Source organism: Corvus kubaryi, unplaced genomic scaffold (assembly GCF_017639235.1).
Source record: "Corvus kubaryi isolate FWS band 111438036 unplaced genomic scaffold, C.kubaryi_AGA036_p1.0 37398, whole genome shotgun sequence".
NCBI lineage: Eukaryota > Metazoa > Chordata > Aves > Passeriformes > Corvidae > Corvus > Corvus kubaryi.
The window spans coordinates 3,293,061-3,305,915 of NW_024581137.1; the positions used below are offsets into that span (position 1 = coordinate 3,293,061).

The 12,855-nt window shown below is 37.6% G+C and overlaps 1 protein-coding gene across 1 annotated transcript in view; it reads left to right on the top strand.

Moving 5' to 3' along the window:
- Positions 1–12,589, top strand: part of RAMP3 (receptor activity modifying protein 3) — a 40,565-nt gene extending 27,976 nt beyond the window's left edge. The window contains exon 4 of the mRNA XM_042043536.1: positions 11,252–12,589. Within this exon, the coding sequence (XP_041899470.1) occupies positions 11,252–11,507 (256 nt within the window). The 3' untranslated portion in view covers positions 11,508–12,589. The remainder of the gene's footprint in view (positions 1–11,251) is intronic.
- Positions 12,590–12,855: the final 266 nt, after the last annotated feature.

Here is a 12,855-nt window from a genome sequence, read left to right on the forward strand (position 1 = left end):
TTTTTAGTCAAGTACTCTGACTTCTGAATTTTATTGCTGTATTAAGAACACTGGCATTTATACATTCTGTGATGACCTGCAGACCACTTTGCTTATAAATGCAAAGCCATCAATTTGTTCTGCAGCATGTTAGAGACATAGCTATGCTACAAACTAGCAAAACCTTACCAGTTTTTCATCTGATGAGATTTCTTGGGTTTTTGTTTTAGACACTGAAAAATCTTGCTTTTTGCAAACAAAACCTTGCTTTGAAGAGCTCACTTGAAACCAGTAAATGGATTTATTGTAGAGGATAAGGAGAAATTTGCCAATATTTTGGGAGGCTGCTGAATTAAATACACTAACTACCAAGAACTCAGATTTGGTGAACTACAATACCACAATACCACAATACATGTTGTAATCACAGTCTACAAAAGCCATGTATTCAGGGCTACAGTGCAGTGGAATGGGGAAAAAACAACTGGAATTTGTTATTCATCAGGGATAACTTACTTTCTTTGTTAAACCACAGAAGACATTGGGTCTTCCCTTAAAAAAAACATATCATGACCATATCATGCCAGAATAATGTGCTTTTTCAGCCCGTTATCCATCTCTTGAAGGTTTTTGAGAGCTCAAATCTTTCTGTTCTTCAATTTATCAATAATTTTGCAAATCTTTGGGAAAATTCTGTTAGTATGAAAAAAGAGAAGGATCTTCTGAGCCTGCTGCTAAGTAGGTAGAGAATTACCTTTTCATTATCAAGAGCTGAAAAACTTTCAGTTTTTAATATCAGATTTCAGTTTTTCAAGTGCTTTTTTCAGCAAGTTTTAACACCTGTAACATTACCTGTTACAGCACCTGTTACCCTGAGTATTTTTTTTCAAAAAGGGAGTGAAATCTGGCATTTGCCCAGAGGTCACTGATATCAATATTTTCTTAAAGTTCTGGAAGAGTTTTCAACATTGATGAAATCTAGGTCACCTGAAGACCCCAGTTACAATATTTTAGCAAGGGTGATGTGAGTCAAATTGATGTGTACTTCAGTAGATGCCTTGGACTAATGGTGGTAGCTTATACTCACAAGGTGGCATCAGTATGTCAGTGCTTTTATTTCCAAGTCAACTAACAAATAGTTAAAGATGCAAGAATATAATAATTCTAAGTCACTTGGAAAAAACAATGTAAGCAATTTAGAGGTGATGTTAGAAAGCAGTCTGCTGTTAAATCTCAGGACTGTCAGCTGATATACCTTTCAACAACTTTCATGACCTTTTTGAGTTTTATTGAGGTAAGATCAATAATAGAAAACAGTCTTCATGGAGCTTATTATTAAAGGCTGTATTTAAAAAAAAAAAACAACGCACAAGATTTCTGTGTAAAGTTGCTTGGTGGTAAAATAATATGGTATAACTTGATAGACTGGTATGAATTATGCAATGCATATGTAATGGACAGTGTATTTTTAGAGGCAGTGAAAATGAAAATATAAATGTGTTACAAAAATGAAAAGTTAATACAAACTTTTCTGGTTCTTCTGTTCTGGTTTGCAAAACAGTTTCTACATTTTTGTTTTCTAAATGGATCAACCATGAATGTGCAATAATGGAGATTAACTCAGCAGAGACAAAAAAATAGAATTTCTTGTGCCAGGCTGTGTGTGTTATTAGTCATGTGGTTAACTGTTGACAACACGATAGGTATGAATTAATACTATTATGTTCTGTATTCAGGGTCTTGTTTCAATTACAAAAGTTTATTATGCAATGATACTTTAAAAAAAAAGTATTTTACATGGTTAATTGCCAGGACTCTGGCATTTCTGTTTATCTTTACAGAATAGTGTCAGAAAGTAGTTCCAAGACAAGAAATGCAGTCTTCTGCACTCTTAAGCAGCTAAGTCAGAGCTGAGTATAGAAGGAGTGGAAATCAAAGGTTGTCAAGGCATAGTGCACTGATGAACAATTACGAGCACAATTCTTTGCAGCTTCCAGGAAATTGATGTTTTACATTTCTCTCAGATATACAAATATCTTTCATACATTTCACTGACTGCTAAAATGTACCATTTCATATTAAGGTGTCATTATAACAGAAACATAGAAATGTTAAAATGAGCATTTTGGCATCTAGAATTGGGTTCTATGTCTGCCTGTGGGACTAGCAGTTATCATTGAGGCGCTGGGTCTGATTTTTTTCTGCAGGAAGGTAGCTTAAGAAGCAAAATGATCTTAAGATGGTTCTATATTATGTATAATTTATCATGGTGCACTGTAATCTATCATGGATTTTTGCTTCCTGTTACTGGGGAGTATATTTATCTAATATATCTAGGCTGATTTGTGGTGTGCAGGGGTAAGGTATTACTATTAGTATTACTACTTACAAAAAATAGGTGCAAAAATGTAAGGTTGTTTCTGCTGCTCGCTATTTCTATGCAGGAAAACAGATAGCTTTTTTACTATCACAGTGAAAATATGTCATTGTTTTTATCAGCCAAAGAGGAATTTGATAAAGGCTCAGAAAAAAACCGTACCACTTGGCTACTCACAGTGCTTAAATATTATTAGACCCCGTAACAGCTTTCTTATGGCAAGCGTTTGTAACATTTCACAGGTGATGTGCCCTATTACACTGTTCTTACTTATTACTTATACTTACTTATTACTTATTACACTGAGGTAGAGTTTAGCTGGGCCCAAGAAGAAGTTGAATAAACTCATCAGATCCAGGAGCTGAGAAACAGCTACCTTTCCCAGGTGACAGTCTCAAGGTCCCTCTGCTTCTGATCTGCAGACAGTCTGGCTGGATGTTGTCCAAAATCCCCTGACATAATTTTTTTTCACCTGCTTAGGAGGCTGATGGCTTACCCTTAAGCAACTCCAGGGAGTGTTGCAACACTTGAATCTTTCATACACAGTTGTGGATAAGGAGTAAGGCCGTTTGGGTCCACCATTTGCTTCTGTTGTGTGTATGAGATGTTGGAACAGTCTTGGGAAGCCATGGAGCACAAGAAGAAGTTACATAAGGAGAGGGAATGTGTCTTTACCACCACAAGTAAGAGGGGAAGACATAAGAAAGGAAAAAACCCCACATTCAGTGGTGAACATGCTGTGCTGTCAAAGTCATGCCAAAACATAACCATGCACTTGAATAGTAGATCAGCAGAACTTTTCTGTTTTAGGCTTCTTCCCTAACAGGTCTTTATGCTACATTTTAAATCAATTTCTAATGTTGTTACTGTTCATCTGATTTTGTGGTTAATTTTTCATCAGTTTTGGTCTTATTTGTAAACTGTCCATGCCTAGATTGCAATTTCAGATAATACATTTATTTTGCAAGACTGCAAAAAGGATTTATTCTTTAATTAGTCCAGTAGCTGACATAATCTGAAGCTTAAGATCCATAATTAGTCAACTGATTTTTTTGACTCCCATTATTTGTGCTCTGCTTGGAACAGAACACAACAGCCTCTCTCCTCCCAAAACAAGTGGCTTTTTAATTACAGGAATTTTTTCAGTGTATATAAAACCCATTTTCCATAAATAATCAGCAAAAATGTATGTTCTTTACATATGCTCATAAAAATTATGTAAGGAGGGTTACGAAAATGATGATGAAAAGTTCAACTTAGAAGCAGATTAATTGTTGGTCTGGTTTTTTTTATTATTTTATTTTTCAATCTATGGAGATGCTACAGTGGGTGTTTCTCAGAGTGTAAGCCTGATTGACTGATGATTTCTATTTCACAGCTGTGTATTACCAGATATTTCTCTCCCCTCTTTCCACTTGAAGAAATAGTGCTGTGGTATTATAAAAGGCTTGTGCTACTTTGGACTAAGTGGAATCTAATAACAGCTTCCACTCAGCAGGTGACACTTAAATACTCTTTAATATCCTCATAAAAATGGAATATGAAGCAGTTATTTGTAGATGTAAGCTGGAATGAAGAAGAAGAGCTCTTCTGTTATTTCTTTCCCTGTGAGTTTTTGTCTGTTGGTCAGAAAAATGATTATCTTCATGGTTGCTTGTTTGGAGTGGCTGTCTGGAGGCCCAGCTGTGGAGCACCAGTCTGAATTAGAGCCACATTTTCTCTGTTCACCTGCCAGCTTGGTTCATCTAGACGGAAAGAAAAGCCTTAACCCCCTGAAATGATGTGGCATGAGCTCAGAGCAGCTCTGGGCTAGCAACTTCCGTCCTGACTTTGGCTCCTGCCCAGGTGTTGGATGATTGGACTGAAGCTGGCCAAGCATTTAATCTTGGAAGCAGTGGTGGAATGATGGTTTTGTCATGGAGTTGGAACATTCTGAGAAAAGTGGAGACAAATAAGTTGTTATTTGTAGCAAACTTTACAAGGTGAATAAACAAAGTGGCTGATATATTTGGGAGAAAGCAGAACCACCTCAACAGGTGACTGGTGTCAGTGGCTGACCCAAATGCCTGCATGCACCAAGAGAACTTGCACTTGCGCTGACTGGAGTAGGGATCATGCAAATCCATGGTGACTCAGGTGGAAATGCTTTTGGGAAGGAGTTGAGCTGAGAGAGACACAAGGATAACATACTGCTTGCATGTCTCTCCATCACTGACAGTAGCAGAATTGAGTGTAATTCTCTACTAGCTGGCTTTTTTTTGTGAGGCTTTTTTTGCTAGGCAGAACAGGTGTGGGACTCATCTGTCCAAGGTACTAGTTGTCCTGGACTCCCTTCCTTGGCAGGAGAAGCTTAAAGGAAGTTGTCTTGTGCATCATGCCCTACAATTATTAAGTGTTTCCACTGACTGTAAAGGCAGCATAGTTTCTAAGCATGCAAAAGTTTGGTTTGAAGTTGCACATGACAATAAATAGTAGGAATATGCTTTAAAATGGTGTTACTGGCTTTTCAGGGCTCTCATCTCTGTCATACTTAGCCTTTGAAGGAGGATATGCGCCAGAAAATGGTGACATCACATTTCTTAGTGACTTTGAGGGGAGATGCACAGCTGATGGGAAAGAAAAAAATCCAGATCTTAGTCAGGTATTGCCTTTGCTCTCTCATTATGAAGTAATCTGAATTGAGTAGAGAAATAACTGACTATAATAGAGAAAAAGCATATGAGGTAGCAGAGATTGTGCATCTGCCATTTTCAGCACTGAGAAGTGTTTACTGGAGATCACAAGATGGTCTTATGATTTGGTTCTGAATTTTGGAATGTTTTCTGCTTCCCTTCACATGTTCTAGTACAAGGTTTAAAATTTTAGTTGTAAAAATTTCAAATATTTATGTGCACAAAAACATGTGATGTGTTTCAATACTTGCCCCCAGAAACATGCTGTCTACTTTGGTGAGAAACCTGAGGAAATGATGGGCTTTCAGTAGTTGACCAACTTGACAAAAATTTTGAAACTTGATCCGTAAGTAAGAGGTTTTAAAACTTGCATTTCCCTGACAGAATCACAAGCCTGATGTGTTTGACTGTAAGGAGTATGTATGTATGATTCTATTCATGATATTAAGGACATCTTTCACACATCGTCAATGACGGCTACTTACGAGATGCTGTGCTTATAAGAAGCTGGATATGTATGCTTAAGTGTTTGTGGGATTAGGATTTGCCTTCACTTACTCTTCTGATTTTTGTCTAATTCAAGGGAGTTATGTGGTTGGCTTCTGAAGATGTGATGTAGTGATGGCTTCAGAGATTACTTCCCCTCTTAGCAGGTGTTCTCCAAAAACGGGCCAAGTTTACAACTAAGTAATCATTAAAATATAGGCCAGGAGTGGTGGAAGGTAAACCCTGCTTGCCAGTTGAAGTTTCTGGCTTGGTAAAATTCTGGTGCTACTAAATACTTGATCTTAATAACGTAGTACCTGATGTCAGGCTTTGTTTACCTCCTAGTTCTACATTTGCTTAATGTAGTGTTGGTTTCTGTTGCTCATTGGAGATGGATATTAGGTGTGTAAAGTAACTGTTTATAGTTGCTCTTTATATTTACATTTTCTGGTTGTATCTTTAGGCAATTAACAACAATTTAGTAATAGGTGTGCATTTCTGAGTTTTTAGTTAGGTTTATTCAACCATTTTGCATTTTCCAGACAGCTGTTGATGTGAAACTAAGGGTGGAGATCTGTAATTACTTCAAAGGATACCAGAATCTGTTTATTATTTTCAGCCCAAGGGAGTAAACCTGTCACAGTGTCTATTATTTAGTGGCATGAGAGTAAACTATATTTTATAATGCTGTCATTAAACCAGTTTCCCTACTCTCCCATTCATTTCCTTCCTTATGTTTTTGTAGCACATTATTTTCTTCAGGCTGAATTCTGTATTGGAGCTGCACAACATTAGATCTGATCTGATTAGGGAGGTAAAAATGTGACTGTGAGAATACTCATCTTGGGAGAAGATACGTGATTAAAGGAATGGTGGGATACAGACACAAATCTGTTTGGAGAGATGTTGACTGAGAAGATCTCAGAAATATTCCACCATATTTGTAGGCTCATAATTCACTATAAAACTAAAGCTGTCATTTTAACATGATGGTAAAACTTCAGGAAATTATCATCTTAAGGTTCGGATTCTTATCTGAAGTTCATCCAGGCTGTTACACCCTGAAGTTCTATACAGTCTGGCTGCATCTCACATAAGAATAGACTTTTTATTTTTGTGAGGTTTTTTGCTACTTTCTGCCTCCATCTGGAAACGTGGTAAGAAAAGCCTTTCTCATCATACAATAATTCTTGTTAGTATTATTACTATTTCAGCATTTCGTATTCCAGATTGGGTGGAGGTTACAAGGATAATTCAATTTAATATGTGACTGTATATAAAGAAATTTTTGGTTGAATCATCTGGGGGGAAGCAAATAGTTTTAAAGCATCTTTATTAAAATACACCACATGACTTGTAGTGGCCTGGAACAGTGCCTCGAGATTGCTGTCTGGGATTGTAGCATAGCAGGAGTGAGTGTCCCTGGTATATCTTTTACCTGGTTTGCATCAAGACTCAATTATGCTAGAGAGAATTTTCACTGTATTCTCTGAGTACTTAGTGGACTCAAAATAACAAAAATTACTCACCATGTATTATATGTATCTTGCACTACCCTTCTATAATTATATCAGTATTCATGAAGATGATTTATTTAAAATGGGGTAGTGAAAGTGTGGTGTTTTGGTTTTTAATACCTGGCCCTTCTCATTAAGCAATTGCAAAACATTCCTGACTGCTTATGTGCTGAGTGTCTCTGTGGTGGTCTGTCCATGAGTGCTGGAGAGGTGGAAAAATTCTCCTATTGGAACTGACACTGAGTCTATTGGCTGCAGCCAGAAAATGCCCTCAAATGTTTGTCTTAAGTAGCATATATATGTTATTCAGCTTTTTGAGAATTGTTTGGGATTCTTTCAGATTACAATTTTGTATTAGAAAATGCTTATTTGTTAAAACTCTTAATTAAACGATCTATTTGTTTTCTTAGTCTCATGAAAATTTGGAGGAGGGGGTTGTGGGTTTTGTGTTTTTGTAAACCAGTCATCTCTGCAGTTTTCCCATGCAGGAATATTGAGGAAGAAAGAGCAAGAATTTACCACATTCCTCTCTGGAGATGTGGGAAACTATGGATGAGATTCAAGCCCCCACTTAGAATGAGAAGTGCCCTGAGTGAGAGGCAATGGTGTACCCTGAGATAGATGAGATGTAATAAACCCAGCTGTCTATTTAAATAGTTTGAGTGGACTCTCCGTGAAACACGGTCCCACTAAGGCAAATGTGTCCACTACCATTCCTCATAATACCTGTCTACTGTCCAGGTTCTTGGTTATAGGTAATACGTAAAAATATGTTTTCTCATGGGTAAGACACAAAATAAAATTTTCCACAGTTTCAACAAAAAAACCCAACTACACGGTTGTTATTAGCTGGTTTAGTGGAAACATGAAGTACAGGAGAAAAAGTGTGTGTGCTCTGAAAATGAAGTATTATTCTAGAATATTGAAAATTGTCTTTCATGACAAATGTGTTATAATAATTCCTTTCAGATTGCATGGTCTCTAAAAGTATTTTCAATAATGTGCAGTATGACCAAGGAGTTGGTTCCTCAATAGAAACTACAGTTGTCCTGAGCATATCAGGGTAAAGCACATCTTTACATGAATTTTGCTGCTCAGACTATGCTTAGATTTGGGTTTTTTTTGTATTGGACTACTTAGCTGAGTTGAAACTTGTATTAATTTTTTTGGCCCATTTGTCACAAAGCTTGTGACCTGGCTCCCAGTGAATATCCCTTTCCTGAGTACTACCTAGGTCCCTTGTAGCTAGCTCAAAAGAGATGAAATTGTGACTCAGCACAAAGAATAAGAATGTTCCCACACCCTCTTATAATCCGAGAGGTGAAGAAGCTTGAGCTCCAATGTGCTCTCCAGTTATTTGTTCTGGGAATAAACAGAAACGATCATTTCTTGTTCTTCCTTTTTGCAAGTTGTGTAACTTTAATGCACTTCTTTTGAAGTATCTCCAGTAAGAGGCCAGGGCATCTTTGTGTTAACCATTTTATTACACAGAATGAAAAGGTTTCCTATTCCAGCCTTTATCATTTGAATAAAGAGAGTTACCTAAGGCATAAAAAGATCTAAGCATAGGAGAATTGAACTGGAATTAAATATCTATTAATCCCCATCTCCCCCTTCAAAAAGGCCAACAAATTGCAAACCAGTTGGTCAACTACAAAAACATCCATGCTGTAGTAATGAGGATGCATTTGCTCCCTTCTGAGGCAGCTGTTCCACAGTGCCACTCAGAGGATCTTTTTTTTAATATGAATTTTCTGTTCCAGTGCATAAACTCTAAATTACTCAACTACATAAATATTTAAGTGAATTCAGCTTTATTGGCAGACATGCAATTCACCAACAGCTGAGATTTTCCTTTATCTATGTTCTCACAATTGCGTGAACTAAAGAGTTGTAGTGCGGGTAGCTTTTTTTTTTCCTTTTTTTTTTGGTGAGAGAAGGTTTTAAGGAAAAATTGTAAGGAATTCCAACTATTATGATAACATTTTTATGCTACTTTGGCTCTTAGGGATTCAGTATTTCAAATACAATGTATCTCCCAAGTTATTTTTATCTGGCCTTTTGGCAACACTTAACCAGCTTTTTCTAGCTAAGTTATATTTGCAATAAAAAATCAGTGGGAAATATTTTTGTTTACACCAGCTAACATTTAAGAAAAAAAAAATCTATAGAATTCTTCTTAGAACACTGAATTTTCTATAGGATTTTAAACACAGAGGAAAAAAAAACTTATCATCAAATCTTTGAGCTTAGGATACTTTTATGCTGAAATCACCTGGATTTATTGTTGGTTTTCTTATTGAGGTGGCTGTAACAGCAGCCATTGATGGCACAAGGGTGCCCATGAGAGCATGGCCCAGAGCAGGCTGGAACAGAGTCCAGCATTTTGGAGTCTGGCCTGGTGTCTGTGCCAGGTGGAGCACTGACTTGTCTGGGCAGCTGGATGCTCCTCCATCTCTGCATTGTAGACTGCTGAACCTTATAGCCTTTCCTTTAGATGTGTTGTTCTTTAGGTCCTCTGGGACTGTATCTCCCACATTCAGCTAGACATCTCCAGCTTCTAATTTAGTTCAAGGACATAAAGAATGGATGCCACCAGGTCACACAGAAGAACGACACTTCTAAAATAGCAAACAGCTGATATTTGTATTTTATTTTTAGCTTATTTCCTGTTGTTTTCCTGTGGCTGCTGATGTCACAAAAGCTTCCTTTCTGGTCGCTCTGCTTAAAATATACATACATTGTGCATATATGCATCTTCATGCCAGAGTTTGGCTTTGTTAGATTGTCCAGTGTATTTGCTTATGAATGAAGCAGTATTGGCTCAAACTCCTTGAGAATGAGAACTGCAAGGAACTTGCTGAAGGGCCTTTCTGTGAGGCTTTTTCTTCTTCTGTGAACACAGCCCTGAGAATTTAGATGCTCAGCAAGCTGTGTTCCCAACCTGTGTGCTTGTAGCATGAGCAGGCAGACATTTCCCCTTACAGACACACAGTAGACAGAAGACTTCATTCTTGGCCCAAACACTGAATGTCTCTTCTCCTCTACTTTGCAGCAAAGGATTGAGTCAACATTAGTCCCCTGTAGGACTTAATGTCAGAACGAGTAATTCATCAGGAGTTACCATATATATATGGACTGTAAGGGAGAGTAGGGTCTTCAAATGCTATAATAGTACAGGATGCTGTCCCTGGAGGTGTCATGTGGATTCTTGCTCTCTCCTTTTTATTTTTAATTCCCCTTTGAAGGGAGTTTATTGAGTCATGCAGGACTAAAAGAAATGCAACAGAAAATAATTCAGCTTCCTTATTTCTTGCCTTATTCATGCACTGACCAGACACTCTTCATCTTCCTAATTTCCGATCTCCTTGCCCATATCCATTCACTTTCTGAATTTCTTTGGCTTATAATAACACCACAAAATCCATATGATTACTCATTTAGGCTTATTGTTTCCTTTTTTTTTTTCCTGAGGGGTAGCCCATTCTCATAAATGCAAGTTATTCCTGGACAGGTAAATTTTAGCACATGCAGCATTGAAATAAAGTGCTAGGTATTACAAGGTGTTCCCAGCCTTTCGTAAGCAAACATGTAATTAGAAATTATTCATTTATTCCCTGCTGGGCATTTGCTGGAGTTGGAAAGAAGAGGACTTTTGTCAAAAGCTGATTTTCTTTGTGTTTATTTTCCCATTATTTTCTTACTGCATGAGAGTGCAACAGAACCAAAATTTTTACACAGTACTGCATATTGTGGTTCAGTCCTAGTGTCACATCATAATTGTCGCCACAACATCATGTCCAGTGGCAATTGAGGCATAAATGACCCATATTTTGTTCAGAATATCCTATTCTTGGCACATTTGTGTGCATGTTTTTTAAAGAGTCTGTAGGTGTCTCTAATGAGGGACTTCTGTACTTAAGTGGCATTAGGAGATCCTGGCTGTATTAACAGCACCCAAAAGACAAGGGTTTGACCACTGTCCATCTGGGATCTCAGAATTTCACATGAAGTCTCTCAGTTGCATTAGTACATGGAGTCAGTTCTCCTTCTGTCTAACTGTGCAGTGAATAGCCACAGCTTCCATTAGAGGTCCTTCAGCAGAGTATCTACATGATAGACACACTCTCAGAGATTTCGTGTGGTGCACTCCATAGATTTCTCTAAGTGGAATATGCATATACATTCTATTTAAACTTCTCTTAATTTTCTTCTTGCAGGTATTATGACAACTTTACCCAGTGCACAGAACGTGAAGCCAACAATGCAAGTTGCTTTTGGCCAAACCCCCTTGCAGAAGGCTTTATCACTGGAATTCATAAACAATTCTTTTCAAACTGTACTTCAGAGAAGGTTCACTGGGAAGATCCACCGGATGAAATTCTCATAACACTGATCTTGATCCCAGTCATGTTGACATGTGCCATGATAACACTGGTAGTATGGTGCAGCAAGAGAAGTGATATCCTGGTGTAAGTTCTTCCTCTGGGCTTTCTTTTTCTTCATTTCTTTCTTCCCTAAGCACTAAGAAAGGAGGATGGAGAGAGGAACTTGGCATAAAGATTTCAGATCTGCTGAAATGGAACCAGTGAGATACTGAGGTGCTCCTGTGGACAAAGAGCTGCCTGCTGCTGCTGCTGCTGCAAGTCACTGCTTCTGTCTTGACCATGAGTGTTGCTGGTGGAAAACTCTACTTCCATCAAGCCTCATCAACATGGAATTCACAGGCAGCTCCCAGAAACAGGAGAGTTCCCAGGCAAATGGACCCCTTGTCTGCAAAAGGGGTAAAGTTACTTTCCTATGGGTAAAGCTGGCTGGTAAAGTTATGCAAAGCTGTATGTGTGTAATACTGACCGTGGGGGAAGTGGTATCTCTTCAGGTCTTGTGCAGGACACTCGAGGTTTTCATCTGTGAACCCTGTGACTTGGGAGAGATCACTGGCAAAGGAACTGATCTTGGATGTAACCAGGTGGCAGCTTTTCCTAGAAGCTAGTCAAATTCATCATTATCAAAAACGGGAAGTATTGTTCTGGCAAAGAAACAGTTTATGTGTCCAGTGACTATCTGCACAGGGAAATTATCATGCCACATTATAAAATAGTTTATAAAACTCCTTTAAGCATGGCTACTTGGAATTGTATGTCTTACAAACAAACTCTGGGAGGATGTACAGGTCTTATTTTATAGAGCTGGAAAATGTGAAAGGAAATTGGTTGATTATAAATATACTAAGGAGTAATGAAGAAACTATCATATGCCAGACTCTTTTTTTTTCCTCTTTTATAATTATTATTCTTGATGACTTGTGTTCACTGTATACTCCTCACTCTCACTTCAATTTGTGCAAGTGATATCTTACAAATAAATATAAAGGTGTCATGTTGATTGAGGTGCCTTTCAGAGTAATGTACATAAATTCCTCGTCCTGTGTAGAGTGTGGGAACTAAAGTATGAACATCAAGACTTGGAATAGAAGTAGGAGGAAAGAGAAAAAACTCAACTCAGAAATCTTAAAGTTATGTAATAGTTGAAATAAAGATCATATGCTCAAAACAAAAGAACTTGTCTGCATTGCAAACCTTCCTTTCACAAAATGCATTTCAGTCCAGTGCTGTTGTATAAGTGTGCAGTATCTGTTAAAAGTGACTCTTCATTTTCCCATACCTTATGCACACAAATAAAATACAGTTGAATGTCCGAGTAATTGTGTTTTATATATTTTATAGTTCGATTTTCTACATTAAGATTCTGGTTCCATGTTTGAGACTTAGGTCTGTGAATATGAGAAGCGTTTCTGTGCTTGAATCAAATTACAAGTGCTCAA